Source organism: Phaethon aethereus (genome assembly GCF_964289735.1).
Source record: "Phaethon aethereus genome assembly, chromosome: W".
Taxonomy (NCBI): Eukaryota; Metazoa; Chordata; class Aves; order Phaethontiformes; family Phaethontidae; genus Phaethon; species Phaethon aethereus.
The window spans coordinates 20,860,289-20,876,134 of NC_138581.1; the positions used below are offsets into that span (position 1 = coordinate 20,860,289).

A 15,846-nucleotide genomic window follows, 5' to 3' on the forward strand; every position below is an offset into this window, starting at 1 on the left:
CTATTGTCCGAAAAGGCAGATTCATTACCTGGTGTGCAATAAGTCAATTTCACACACAGAGATGAGATATCAGTTTATTCCAAATCTGCACAGAGTTGGGTGCTAGGTGGTAGGCCCACAAAGCTAGCACACCTCAGTTAACACACAGAAAATATTTATACACTTCAAGCAACAGTTATCAGTATTTTTTAAAAATTGTCTTGTTCCCATTGGTTCTCACAAGCCTCATCTCCACATAAAGTCACAGCGTCCTTCTTTTTTACTGTGCATGCTCAGTGAGGAAGGGGCTTTTGTGAGTAGGGGGCTTTCCCCGCCCAGGGGCAAGTTTCTATTATGCCAATTATATGTTAATTAGATGTTAGTTAGGATAGTTCACTCAAGGTTCAGTTTTAATCACGCTTTTGGCTGACTATTCTAAACATACTGATTAACCACACAGTTAGTTCACTCAGGCTTTGGGATGTTCCCACCTTGAAGGACAAATTTGAAGCAAAATTGAGATTAGATTCCTTTATTATCCAGTCCTGACTAATTCAAGGACACACAGCTGGTTCCCAGGCAAAGAACATACCTCAGCTATATCCACATTTATGCATATACAGAATAACTCTTGGTTGCCTTATAACAATTCCCCCCTTTAAGACTTGTCTAACTAATAAAGTTAGATTAGTCTTATTTTCTCTAAAGTCTTATTGACTAACATAACACAGCACTTGGATATACATTGTAGCATAGCATATAAGCAGACTAAAATCAAAATAGCTATAATCACTACTGTTATGATTTTATTAACCCGTAACTTCAGGTTAGGGAACCAGGAAGTCAGCCAATGGAAAACTTCTTCAAATCCATAAGAAGTATCATCGTTCTGCACTTCATGTAATATTTTAGTTTGTTTCCAAATCCATGGAAATCCTCCCACTCTGATCTGCATAAACACAACAACTAGTGTTAATTACTGTACAACCCCCCCCTTTCGATGATAACAGCATATCCAATGCCATCTGTCCTGGTTTCAGCTGGGATGGAGTTGTTTTTTTCTTCCCAATAGCTGGTATAGGGCTGTGTATAGGGAGTTGGTATGAGAATGATGTTGATGATAACACACTGAAGTTTTAGTTGTGGCTAAGTAGTTGTAGTGCTTATACTAAGTCCAGGACTTTTCAGATTCTCATGCTCTGCCAGTGAGGAGGTGCACAAGAAGCTGGGAGGGGGCATGACCAGGACAGCTGACCCAGACTGGCCAAAGAGATATTCCCTACCATATAACGTCATGCCCAGTACATAAACTGGAGTTAACTGGGGGGTGGGAATCGCTGCTCGGGGACGGGCTATCGATCACCGGGTGGTGAGCAATTGCTGTATTGGGCATCACTTGTTCTTGTATATTCCTCTGTCGGTATTACTATTATTATTGTTATCATTGTTGTTTCCTTCTCTCTTGCTGTCCTATTAAACCGTTTTTATCTCAACCCATGAGTTTTTCCCCATTCTCTCCCCCGTCCCACTGGGGGAGGGGGGAGTGAGCGAGCGGCTGTGTGGTGCTTAATTGCTGGCTGGGGCTAAACCACGACACCATCCTATTTTGAAGGGACATCTTTCCTCCCTGAGAAACTTCCTCTTGTAATGCATGTATAGCATCCATCATTCGATTTTCAATTACCTCCAAGAGCTGCAGATATATTTACTATAGCTTTTTCTAATTCACTAACTCCTAACCATGGGAGAAACCATCCAGCAAAGGAGTGAAATCCAGTAGGTCTTTCAATTAGGGGATTCCCCCTCTTCTGTCGCCTAACATATGTTTGTGGCCAAGAAGGCTTTTAATTTATCCGATTAACAGTTGTGATATTTGGTAGGACAGCTCCTAGAGCGCATATTCCCTTCCAGTTTGGTGGTAATACTTTCCTTGCTTTATTTCCGCATGACCAATACCAACCTTTTCCTGCTAGCACTGGCCAGAATTTCTGGCAATTTCCTCCCCAGTTATCAATCTTATGACAATTTGGATAATTTCCCACTTCAATAGTATTAGTCAGATGATCAAACCTTCCTGTCCCTTTTGGGGAAGAACATCTTTGAACACATTTACAATATTTTTGAGTGCCACTAGGAGTTTTCACATCCCACTCTTGCTGGTTATTCCCTTCATCCACAGTGAAATTTATTCCTGTCCATAAATTCTTCCAAGATATCTTAGCTGGAATAGGCACTCCAACTAAAGGAATACCCTGATCAGCATGTTCGGGGAGGTGGGTGCATACCTAACAATCATATTTATTTGCTACGTGGACTGCTTTTTGGACTACTTTATGAAACAAATTTTGATTCCAGGGAGTTCCTGGTTCCCGATCCTGTCCTACAGCTTGCTTTACTATCCAGAGGTAACAGAGGAATATCACATCCCTTAGTACCTTCATTTCTCACACATAGAAAGTATACATATCAATACAACGCTATTGTTATGGTAAGACTAACATAGAACCATCAATCCATATATTCTTATTTACAGTCTGCTTCAACGCTTATTTTCCCAAGAGTCCTTAAGTCCACTGAAATTTCAACTTCAAGGGTCCCAATTCAGTAGAAGTCCACTCTTGTTGGAGGGCCTTCTTGACTCTCGTATAATGTATCCAAGAGTCCACTCCTTTCACCTTTATTGCCGTGTTCGTCGTCAGGAGTACCAAGTGTGGTCCTTTCCACCTTTCTGTCAAAGGCTCATCCTTGCAAGTTCGGAGATACACAAAGTCCCCTGGCTTGAAGGTATGTACTGGTACATCCAAAGGTATGGTGGCTCTCAATTGCATGTACCTGTGGAGGGAGGAAAGGACTCTTGCCAAGGACAAGAGGTATTCTGTGGAGTATTAAGGCACGGACTCTGGCGGGGATTCAAGCCAAAGACGTTTATTGCTACAGGCACTTGCTTTTTATACAGTTACAGCTCTCTCACGAGCCACAAAATGCGTCCCAATTGGTTACTACACACAGTCCATGCACTTCTCACACAGTCAGGATTAGCTGCCTGCAGGTGTCCACGCGCTCCTTTGCTTCCTCTTAATTGTTTACCACAGCTCCTTCTCCTCAAGGTTGAGCCCTGCAGGCGTCCAGCCTCCTCTTAGTTGTTTACCAGCTTCTCAATGCCACAGCTCCTTCTCCTCAAGGTCGAGCCCTTGCAGGGTGATCCCAACAGTATTCTGTTAATATTTGATTACCCATCACATGCATTTGATCTCCCTTTCCAGTTAGATTTACCATATAAGGTCTTCCATACAAAATTTCAAAAGGGCTAACTTCTTCCTTAACTCTAGGAGTTATCCGAATTCTCATCAGTGCCAAGGGAAATAATTCTACCCATTTCAGATGTGTTTCCTGACAAAGCTTCCCTATCTGTCTTTTCAATGTCTGATTCATTCTCTCTACTTGACCACTCGACTGTGGTCGCCATGCTGTAATGCAGATCCCATCTTATTTGTAAGAACTTGAATATATCCCGCACTACTTCTGCAACAAAGTGGGGTCCTCGATCCGAGGAGAGCCCTTCTGGTATCCCATATCTTGGGTTTATTTCCTTTAACAATATCCTAACCACCTCCCGTGCCCTGTTGGTTCAACACGGGAAAGCTTCAGGCCATCCCAAAAAAGTATCCACTAACACCAATAGATACTTATATCCATTACACTTTGGTAATTCAGAAAAATCAATTTGCCAGTATTCCCTTTTCTTACCTCTCCTGGAGGGGGTTTCTTTTGGATTTTAGGATTATTTCTAAGACAAATTTCACACCTTTGTACAACACTCTTAGCAATTGGTACCATGTTTACCCCAATTGCATATCTCTCTACTGCTTCAATCAGAGCATCAACTCCCATATGAGTGCTCTTAAGAGTTCTCTCCATCAATATCTTCATTACTGAAGGGGTAACTATGCATTGTCCTTGAGGGATGATCCACCATCCTTCCTCAGTTTTGGTACATTTTATCAGCTAAAATGTAGAACAGCTAACCTGTTCTCCTTTTGGCTGTATTCAGGGATTTCAATATTCAATGATTTCTCCAGAACAAATGCTCCTATCCATATCGATGCTGCTGCCCTTTCTGCAGCCTCGTCGGCCTTCTTGTTTCCTCTGACAACATCGGTGTATCCTGATTGATGGGCCTTACAGTGCATTATTGCTACCACTTTAGGTTTATTGACCGCTTCCAACAATCGCATAATTTCAGAACTGTATTTTATAGGAGTCCCCTGTGAGGTTAATAGTCCTCTTTCTCTCCAAATTGCTCCATGGGCATGCACTACTGCAAAAGCATATTTTGAATCTGTATAACCCGCTTTTCATTTGATAATTCCAGGGCTCGGATTAAAGCGATCAGTTCTGCTTTTTGAGCTGATGGTAAGGGTTTTGCTTCTAACTGCTTTAGAAAAAAATTCATATTTGGACAAGTTTAGTTTGCCCAGGTATGTTATTAAGTTGGTATCACCATACCATCACAGTCCCAAAGCTAATAATTTGAAGCCAACGTGGGTATCTCTGCATGTTGCTGTCTGATGCAATGCAGATATGCCTAAATCATATTAGGTTTTTCCGCTCACCAAATTGCTGCCAGCTCTAAGTGATGCTTTCAAAGATCCTATTGCTACTACCAGCAATACTTGACCAATTTCTTGCAGCCTGTCAGTAGGCTTCAGAAAATATCCTCCTTTCCTTTCTTTTTTACTCCAAGTCTCAGTTTTCATACTTTACATACATGATTTTAAAAGCAGTTTTCCTGCCTACCTCTCTATTTTCTCAGGTTTATTTGGATCCAGTATCATTCATCTTGCTGCCTGTTCCTGGTAGCTCATATTTTGTAAGCAAGGTTAACCTCATCTTTCCTGTACTGTTTTTCATCTCATTCCTAAACAATCTGCATCCGTTTTCCATTATGTTCTCATTTTGGCTGGGAAGTCAGAAATTGTTATTAATTCTGTTTGATAATCTATTGATACCATTAGTATTTGTATGCTATAGTATATCTGCTTTTGCAAATTGAGTGCATTTAATATGCCAATATACAATTCCTTTTATCCTTTTACAGTCTTCTATTAGGATTAATCAGATTTATTGATCATGGTCTTCTTCCAAGCTTATTTATTCTGGTGTGTAACTTGAAGATCTTAATTTCTTCTTGATCAGAAAATTTAGTTGTTCGTTTTTTTTCTCCAAATGTTGTCATCTTATGCACGGGTTTGATATTAGTTTCTTTCTGGTCCATAGTAGATACCTCCTTTTCTGTTAAAAATACTTGCAGCTATTGTTTTTAATAGTCTGCTTTGTCTTTCAGGATTCTGGGATGCTGGTCAAACCTTCTTGGAACCTTTCTTATTTTCATATGCTCTAATTTTTATTTTCAACTTGTTCTGAAGTACGTTTTTTCCAGTAATTTTTCTGTTCTTTACTTGTTTCTCTCCACAGAAACCTTATCTCTTTCTCTCTCCTGGCATGTTTGTTGTTCTCCCTGGTAAATAACAGCAAAGAAAAGAAATTACTCCATTTCCTAGCGGTCCTCACTTCTGTGATTAAATTTATTGGCTTCTATGATCATGGATCTACCTTTGAGAAACCAAGTCTTTTGGGAGCTGATGAGATTCACCTGACCAAGTGGGACAAGAGGGTCTTTGCCAACAAGATGGCCAGACTTATAAGGAGAGCTTTAAACTAGACTCCGTGGGGGGAGGGGATGGAGTTTTGAGAAACAGAGAAGAGCCGTGGCTGCTGATGTATTAGGAACCAACAAGGAAACACCTGTGAAAAGCTTCAAAGGAGTTAGGACGTATTACTCTAAAAAGGTGACACAGTCAGTAGCCCAACTGAAGTGCCTATATACCAATGCATGCAGTATGGGTAACAAATAAGAGGAGTTGGAAGCCACTGTGCAGCTAGAAAACTGTGATCTAACCACTATCACCGAAACTTGCTGGGATGAATCACATGACTGGAACATTGCAATCAATGGCTATAAAATGTTCAGAAGGGACACGCAAGGAAGGAGAGGTGGGAGGGTTGCCCTCTATGTAAAAAAATGGATTGACTGCACAGAGCTGTCTTTGAAAAACAGCGATGAACAGGTTGAGAGCTTGTAGCTAAAAATTTGGGGCCATGTGCAAAGAGTTCTATCATTCCATAGAATCATAGAATGGTTTGGGTTGGAAGGCACCTTAAAGATCATCTAGTTCCAACCCCCCTGCCATGGTCAGGGACACCTTCCACTAGACCAGGTTGCTCAAAGCCCCATCCAGCCTGGGCTTGAACACTTCCAGGGACAGGGCATACACAGCTGCTTTGGGCAACCTGTTCCACTGTCTCACCACCCTCATAAGTGAAGAATTTCTTCCTTATAACTAATCTAAATTTACCTTCTTTCAGTTTAAAGCCATTACCCCTTGTCCTATCACTACATGCCCTTGTAAAAAGTCCCTCTCCAGCTTTCCTGTAGGTGCCCTGTGATTTAGTTTGAAAAGATCAGTGTTACCATAAACCATATTATAACTATAAACAGTTCAGTAGCCCATAGAGATTTTAGAAAGTCTTAGTTTTAGCGCACCCGTTGGTACAGATGTCCACTGTTCCTCTGGTGGAGCTCCCTTCACTCTCATGTAGTGGATCCAGGAGCTGATCTCTTCCACTTTTCTTTTAGTGGTTCATCCTTCCAGGTCCGAATGTAAACCAGATCTCTGGGCTTGAAGTTATCTACCGGAGAGTCCAAAGGAAGCGGAGCCCGCTGGTTGAGATACCTGTGCAAAGAGGATAATACCCACGAGAGAGATAACAAATAATCTTTCAAAATTCCTTCACCTTTAATGTGTATCTGATCACTCCAGCTACCCACCTCATTGATGGGAAATGGTTTTCCATATAATATTTCAAAGGGTCTTATCCCTTCTCTCACTTGGGGAGTAATCCTAATCCTCATCAGGGCAACTGATAGGATATCTACTCATTTAAGCTGGGTTTCTTGACACAATTTGGAAATTTGTGTTTTAAGGCTCTGATTCATTCTTTCTACCTTCCCACTAGGCTGTGGTCTCCAAGGGGTATGTAGATCCCATTTCAATTGGAGGAATCTTGACACTCCTTGGATTATTTCTAAAATCAAATGAGGTCCATTGTCAGAGGATAAGCCCTTTTTAGTAAAATTTTAATGACCTCCCTAGCTCAATTGTTGCGGCAAGGGAAAGCTTTGGGCCACCCAGAGAATGTGTCTACTAAAACAAGTAGATATTTATATTGCCCACACTTTGGTAACTCAGAGAAATCTATTTGCCAGTGCTCCCCGGGGACTATTCCTCTTTTTGCTTCACCCATTGGTAGCTTGCTTTGAATCTTAGGGTTGTTTGCACAGCAGGTCTTATACCTTCTTATTATTAGGTCTGCACTTGATTGCATTTTTGGCCTCATAGCATATCTCTTAACACTGCTCATCTTAACATCATCTCCCCCGTGAGTTTCTTCATGTAGTTTCTTGAGGAGAGCTTCCATCATTTTGGCTGTAGTAAGAACTTGCTGATTCAGGGTTACCCATCATTCTTATGTCTCTCTCAAATATTTTGGTATTTCCACCAATTGATTCTCCCTTTTCCGCTACGCATTGTAACAGAGTTACATTATCATTCTCACCCTAGTGAGAAACTTGCTCTAAGTCTTTTGCCAATACGTTACCAAACAGAGTAGGGCTGTTTTTAAATCCTTGGGGGAGCACAGTCCAACACAACTGCACCTTTCTTCCCATCGTGGGGTTTTCCCATTCGAAGGCAAAGATTGTTTGGCTTTGTTCATCCGCTGGGATACAAAAGAAAGCATCTTTTAAGTCCAAACCAGGAAAATAGGCATTTGTTTCAGGTACTGAAGTTAGTAAGGTGTAAGGGTTCAGTACAGTGGGGTGTATGTCCAGTCTTGTACTAGTCTATATTCTTCAGTACGAGGCTTCTTTACTGGTAAAATAGGAGTATTAAATTCAGATTGACATTCTCTAAGCAGTCTGTATTGCATAAAAGTATTTATCAAGGGCTTCAGACCCTTGCATGCTTCCAATCTAATAGGGTACTGATTTACCCTTACCAGCTTTGCCTCTGGCTTTAGTTCTATTTTAATCCAAGTTACATTTTTCACTTTACCTGGTTTCTTTGAGGCCCATGCCAAAGGAATTACTACATTCAATATTGTGTCCAGGATGTTTCCAGGCTTTTCCAGGGTTTTGTCTGTCAGTAGGCAGATTTGTGCCTTCCATGCCATTTCAGGTGGGATGTGAAGCTGTAGAGAGTTCTCAGAAAAAGTTACTTGTGCATTCAATCCACATAACAAGTCCCGCCCTAGCAGTGGAAGGGGGCATTCTGGCCTATACAGAAACTCATGAATTAGTTTAGTATTTCCAATTGTACATTCCATAGGTGGTAAAAATGACCTCAATGTTCTCTTTCCTGTTGTCCCAACAATCAGTATAGTAGTTTTGCTTAGGGGCCCTTTACAACTAGTGATTACCGAACGAGTGGCCACACTGTCAATTAAAAAATCTATGGTCTCGTTCCCCAGCTTAACTGGAACCAGGGGTTCAGTTCTGTGGGCCTCTTCCCTGCATTATACCACTGCGTCCACCTCTTCCTCTACCTTTCCCTTGACATTGTTTCTATTTAATGCTGCTGCCAGCAAAGATGCTTGCAACCTCATTCTGCTCTGTTTTTCTTTTTCTTTCTCTCTCATCCCAGTCGTTATACACTTTATATGCTATTTCTATGAATTGTGAAATCGACATTCCCCCAGCCCCCTCGACTTTCTCCTTGTATCCTGAGGCGCTGCCCAATGAACAACATATTGAACATCCTCTGATTTGTCTCATCGTCCGGATTCAAGTCCATCCATTTTCTAGCTACTTCACATAACCTCGTGTAAAAGGCTGATGGATTTTCATTGGGGCCCTGTCTCACCTCTGTCCTGGTTTTGGCTGGTATAGAGTTAATTTTCTTCCTAGTAGTCGGCACAGTGCTGTGTTTTGGATTTGGGATGAAAAGAATGTTGATAACATACTGATGTTTTCAGCTGTTGCTAAGCAGTCAAGGACTGTCCAGCTTCTCATGCTGGCCTGCCAGTGAGGAGGCGGGGGGGGGGGTGTGCACGGGAAGGTGGGAGGGGACACATTTTTCGATTTCGGTACTCCGTGCCAGACCCCATATAATACTAATTGTTGGTATTGCTTCAGCTGGGCCTTTCCTCCCCCCTGTTAGGATCCCACACTGGATCTTTTCTAGTAGGCAAATAATCCCCAGGGTCCTCCTGTCTATTTCTTTTCTCACCTTCTTCCCTGGCTTTTTATTATCATTCTTTTTCCCTTTGCTGTAAAGAAAGTATTTAATAATGCTTGTACATCTCCCCAACTAGGACTGTGAGTCAGCGTTAGAGTCTCTAAAAGTTGGTGCATTCCTTCAGGATTTTCTCTATATAAACCAACAAATTGTTTCCAATTTAACAGGTCAGAGGTAGTGAACAGAACATGTAGAAAAACCGTCAATCCTTCCGGTCCCACCGCTTGTCTCAAGGGAGCCTGAATAACAGGCTGAGTGTGCCCTCTAGTCCAACTGGAAATGGGGCTGAAATTCTCATTGCCCCACTGTGAATTTGAATCAATTGGTGATTGTCCCACACTATGAATGGGACAGCATTCATTAATGCTATCTTTATGTCATCAAATCCCTTTCGACACTCCAGGGTCCATTCTAATACCTCTCCAGAGCCTTTGTTTGCTTCATATAGTGGCTTAGCCATAAGTCCAAAATTGGGTACCCAGATATGACACCAGCCTGCCATTCCCCAAAATCCTCGTAGTTCTTTCTTGGACCTCAGGGGACCAATTTGACAAATGGCCTCCTTCTGTTCTGTTCCTAACCTTCTTTCTCTTTGGGAAATTTCAAAGCCCAAATATCTCACAGTTCTCTGCACAATTTGGGCCTTATTCTGAGATACCCTATACCCTGCCAGTCCTAGAAAGTTAAGCAGACTGATCGTGCTTTCTTTACATTGTTCAAAAGTATCTGCTCCCAATAAAATATCGTCCACATATTGTAATAAGGTAGTTGATGAATTCCTACCTTGCCATTGCTCCAGTTCCTTGGCAAGTACATTACCGAACAATGTAGGATTACTCTTAAATCCTTGGGGAAGCACAGTCCAGCACAGCTGTGTTTTTCATCCTGTGGCAGAACTCTCCCATTCGAACTCAAACATCTCCTGGCTGTTTTCCTCTAAAAGGATGCAAAAGAAGGCGTCTTTCAGGTCTAAAACAGTGAAATAAGCGTTAGAATCATTCATTGTGGTCAGCAAGGTATATGGATTTGGCACCACAGGATGCACATCAACTACAATTTGATTGATGGCATGGAAATCCTGGACCAAACGGTATTCCTGCAAGCGGGGCTTTTTTACTGATAAAATCGGAGTATTGTATTCTGATTGGCACTCTCGCAGCAGTCCATACTCGATTCAATCTTAAACTCAATCAAAATGTTACAGTTCATTAAAAAACAACTTTAAGATATTCTCAGTTTTCAGCTTTAAGTCTACCTTATTTATTCTAGTGCTCTTAAAACATTATGGTGCCATTCACTTTACAAGGGCTGGCACATTGACTTTTCAAAACCCACATTAATGGATTTTTTTTACACAAAAATTTCCGATTGTACCTTTAAAAAGACTCTTCTGCACAATGGAAGATGTTCACAAAATTGTAGTTTCAGGTTGAATAATGTTATGCATAGGGTATTTGTTAATAACTTTCTGTAATCGCCTTGCTACTATGTATACTTATACTGCATAATCCACCTGTACACAAGGGCTTTCTCCTGTTTCTTCTTTGCAATTTCATATAACAAAGAAAAAATGCGGTGTTTATCTGTCAACAGAGATCTTGTGTTTATGTCTGTCAGCGCACTTAGGGCTATGAATATTTCAAATTAAGTGCTGCAGTATAAAAGGAAAAAGCAAAGCAGATAATATCTTCAAGTGAGAAATATAAACATTTCAAGGTTCAAGGTTTTTTTAAGTTTTCTTTAGTATAAAAGTTTCTTGTTACAGTTCAAAGGCTATACAGTGGATAAACTGACTTGTAGGTAATTCTTTAAACTTGAAGACAGACAAAAATATTAATCCCTATTTGTATTTTTTCATATAGAAGCATTTTTTTTTTCATCAGGGAAACACATCCAAATGTGTTCGTCATCAGGAGTACCAAGTGTGGTCCTTTCCACCTTTCTGTCAAAGGCTCATCCTTCCAAGTTAACACATGGAAAATATTTATACACTTCGAGCAACAGTTATCAGTATTTTTAAAAGTTGTCTCAGTCACCATTGTTCCTATTGATTCTCACAAGCCTCGTCTCCACTTAAAGTCACAGCAGCCTTCTTTTTTACTGCGCATGCTCAGTGAGGAAGGGACTTTTGTAAGTAAGGGGCTTTCCCCACCCAGAGGCAGGTTTCTATTATGCCAATTATATGTTAATTAGATGTTAATTAGGATAGTTCACTCAAGGTTCAGTAGTTGTGTTCCTTTTGTGATTACCTTGTTCCTTCCCTCAAGGTTGGCCTTGTTAACTGCTCACAGAGACTAAGCAATACCCCCAGCTTAATTCCTTGCATACCTTCAACACAGGTTCTGGAATGCTGCAATAAGATCTCCCCGGAGTCTTCTCCAGGCTGAACAACAACCCCAACTCTCTCAGCCTGTCCTCATAGGAGATGTGCTCCAGCCCTCTGATCATTTTTGTGGCCCTCCTCTGGAACCACTCCAACAGGTCCATGTCTTTCCTGTGCTGAGAGCTCCAGAGCTGAATGCAGTACTCACCAGTGTCTCACCAGAGCGGAGTAGAGGGGCAGAATCACCTCCCTTGACCTGCTGGTCATGCTTCTTTTGATACAGCTCGTGATAAGGTTGGCTTTCTGGGCTGCAAGCACACTTTGCCGGGTCATGTTGAGCTTCTCATCAACCAATTTCCTCTACTATCATTTAAAAGACCTTGACTAACTTCTTTTCCATCACATATCCAAACAGATTTTTTTTTTTTTACAGTAGAGATCTTTATGATCATTCAGTCCAATGTCCTACACAACAATTTTCTCTGAGGGGAAAAAAAGCACTTTGAGTTTGGTTGTCCTGTTCTTTGTGTCTTTTGTTCTGAAGGTGTACGGATGCTGGATGGAGATGTGACAGACATGATAGAAGCAAAGTCTCTGAGCCTTAATCCCCAACATATCCACATCTACAGTGCCAGCTGGGGGCCTGATGATGACGGTAAGACTGTGGATGGACCTGCTTCTCTAGCACGTCAGGCCTTTGAGAATGGCATCAGAATGGTAGGTTGGCATCAAAGTGCATATCCTGGATCTGCTCTTGTGTGCGGGTGTAAGGGTACATGTGCCCATTATGTACAAGTGCACTGCATGGGGAAGAGTCATATTCTTAAGGAAAGAAGAAAAGTTTCATTTGTGTAAAATGAAAAATGCATTTCCATTCTATAGCAACTAGATGTTCAATCCTTCCTTAAGTATCAGATAATTTTCTTCATTGTCAATTTGAATATATCATCCTCAGTGTCCTTTAAAACTTCCCTGACATAATAATGTAATTCTGCAAGAAAAACTGACTGAAAAATTGTACTTTGCACAGCAGTGCCAAATTATCAATTCTAAATTGTTATGAAATTATAAAACAAAAGCCTTTGACTTTTTCCTTCATCCTTCCTTCCTTTTGTTGTTCATTTTTACTTATTTTCTTAATGGAAATTTGGTGCATTTGATAGGAAACTGGGAGCTAAAAAAAATCTGCACTCATGTTTCTTTTAGAGTGTATGTCTAATCTCAGGGAACATTCACCCTTTTTATAACTTACATATGCATTTCTCTAACAGTTTTTACAACTGCAGTTTCTGTGTGATATAGTCCAGAGAGCTTCAATAGTACAATACACAAAATCCCAAACATCCCTATATAAAAAAGACGACCTTTTCAATTTTCTTTAATAAATAACTGTCAAACAAATAAGACCACAGAAGGACATGAGGAAATTAGAGGAAATTTGATGTCAGAGGCCAATTTTTAGTTCTCCCTTTCACCCTCCTGCATGTTAAATAGATCAGGGAATTCCTGGTCTTCCAGTGCTCACACCTCTTTCCAGTATATAGGATTGGATGGAAAGCATTTTAAAGCTCCGCACTTGAAGGTTTGAGCATTATTTTGAATGCAGCAGACTTCTTAGTTCAATGGTGAGTGGCTCTAGGATCAGAAAAGAGAAGATTAGTACAAAACATTTATTTGAAGAGGATGAAACTATTGGGTTAATACTGGAACATAGTAACACTGTGCAGAAAAATTGGAAAGTGCAGCTATTATTTAAGTCAATAGGAATTTTAACCTGGTGTGTCAAGACTGATGGTAGCAAACTAACTAACATTGAGCCTGGAAGACTTGTGTCTTGTGTAAGAGACAGTGTCTGCCATCGAGAGATTATATTAATTTAAGATATACCATAAAAAGTGGTCATAACAGGAAACAGGGTATAGAGGGATAATAGAAGAAGTTACAAGAGCATCTGGTCAAGCTGACAGTCTGTATGGACAGTTCAGTATTTCAGGTGATTTACAGTATACTTGACTATAAGTTGTAAATAAATACAACATAAAATTAATACTATCACCGTAACCATCATATTGCAGCACAAGCCTAGGAGTTGTGAATTCTTCAGTACTAGTCACAGCTGTGTCACTGTTTTGTTTTTGTGTCCTTGGTAAAGTTGCATAAATTGCTTACTCTCCCCCCTGCCCTCCGCAATGTGACAGGTGTGTTATGAAGAGCAATTATTGAAATGCTAAACTAATGAAAAGGATTGTGTGCATCTTATGCTATGTAACGTTAAAAATATGTCTCATAAAATTCAGTATTGTGAATGCTTTACCAACCATGCAGCAATGGACAACTGCCTTCCTTTCATTTGGTCATATGATGACCATTCTACACTGAATGAAGCTGCAGACTTACACTTTTGCTTGTTGTACAGTATGTAACATGTTAAGCCTAGCATAACAAAATACTCAAGCATGTACTTTATCCTGTGAGAAATTCCAGGGGCTTAGCAGTTAAACAGATTTAGGGACTTTGATTCTGCCCCCCGAGACCTCTGCTGTATTTAATAATCATTATTAGAATAGTTGTTCATAGAGCAATATAACTAGTTTGCAAGAAGGCTGAATGCATCTCCATTATTGCTTCCCATGCATTGTTACTACTTCTTTCAGCTGGAATATCAGCACACCTTAGCACCCCACTACAGCGTACTACTCAATTTAAAAAGGATGTTAAGGTACTTGAATGCATCCAGAGGAGGGCAACAAAGCTGGTGAAGGGGCTGGAAGGCATGTCCTATGAGTAGTGGCTAAGGACTCTGGGTTTGTCTAGTTTGGAGAGAAGGAGGCTGAGGGGCGACCTTATTGCTCCCTACAGCTTCCTGAGGAGGGGAAGTGGAGAGGGAAGTGCTGATCTCTTCTCCCTGGTATCCAGTGATAGGACACATGGGAATGGTTCAAAGCCGCACCAGGGGAGGTTCAGACTTGATATTAGGAAAAATTTCTTTACCGACAGGGTGGTCAAACACTGGAACAGGCTTCCTAGAGAGGTGGTCGATGCCCCATGCCTGTCAGTGTTTAAAAGGCATTTGGACAATGCCCTTAATATGCTTTGACCTTTGGTCAGCCCTGAAGTGGTCAGGCAGTTGGACTAGACAATCGTTTTAGGTCCCTTCCAAGAGGAACTATTCTATTCTGTTCTATTCTGCTCTTGACATTGATCACACAGAAGAAAAAACAATAAAGTGTTGAAGAGACTACTGGAACTGCAGGACACAAGGGCGACTGAACAAAATAAGTTTTATATTTAAACATATGTATGTTTCAGTTTAAATATTTTATTTCATGTGGATTAGACAATCATGAAAAGTTTAGCCCATTTTTCTGTATCTGAAGAACTCAGCCATTTTCTCATCAAAATGTCAAACTCTGGATAAATCTGGTATAAATCAAGAATATAGATTAATTTTCCATAGGCAAGAATCTACCTACAAGCATTATTATTCCATTATTATTATAGCTGTAATATGAGAGAATATCCTACAGACCACAAATAAACTTCATTGTACTACTACATTGTCCTATGTTTTCATAGGCGCCAGTATATAATGGAAACATAGTATTTTATTTTACACTTCTGAGCAGGTCTTTTTTCTGAGAACATGGCAGAAAAATATCTTGCTATATTTCCTGACACAAGTAATTTATTTTTTTTTAATGGTTGAACTTTTATTACATCTTATCAACCTTCTCTTGTTCTGCCCAAAGTGGCCCATACAGGGTTGAATAGATTTACATATTTCCACGTATTTGGAAATGTCTAGCTCTGACTGTGAGAGCTTTTTCACTTCTGCTAAGGAAATAAAAGTTCTTTTCAAAACTTATATAAAACTCTGATAGTTTTGAAAATCATATTAATAAGAAAAATAAAATGGTTAAGGTTAATACTTCTTTAATTTTCATTCTTTAAAATGTGATATATACTGAAAGGCTTTATATTTATGCCTCAGTCATCACCTTACTTAGAGGCTTAGTTTGCAGGCCAAAAATAATTTTAAGACGAATCTGTTTTCCGTGTTCTCTTCAATAAAGCATGCCTTTCAGTTTTCAGATAAAGGTATCATTTCAATTTTTCTTTACACTGTCATAAGATGTTGAATTTTAAAAGATGAAGCAAACAGGAGAAGAAAAGGCAAATTATCTCTGT

The 15,846-nt window shown here is 40.2% G+C and overlaps 1 protein-coding gene across 1 annotated transcript in view; it reads left to right on the top strand.

Annotated features, from left to right (window-relative positions):
- LOC309415057 (proprotein convertase subtilisin/kexin type 5-like) overlaps nt 1-15,846 on the top strand; it is a gene marked incomplete at both ends in the record, with an annotated part of 280,059 nt that overhangs the window by 107,092 nt on the left and 157,121 nt on the right. Inside the window, one exon of the mRNA XM_082012448.1 lies at nt 12,203-12,375. Coding sequence (XP_081868574.1) covers nt 12,203-12,375 — 173 coding nt within the window. The remainder of the gene's footprint in view (nt 1-12,202; nt 12,376-15,846) is intronic.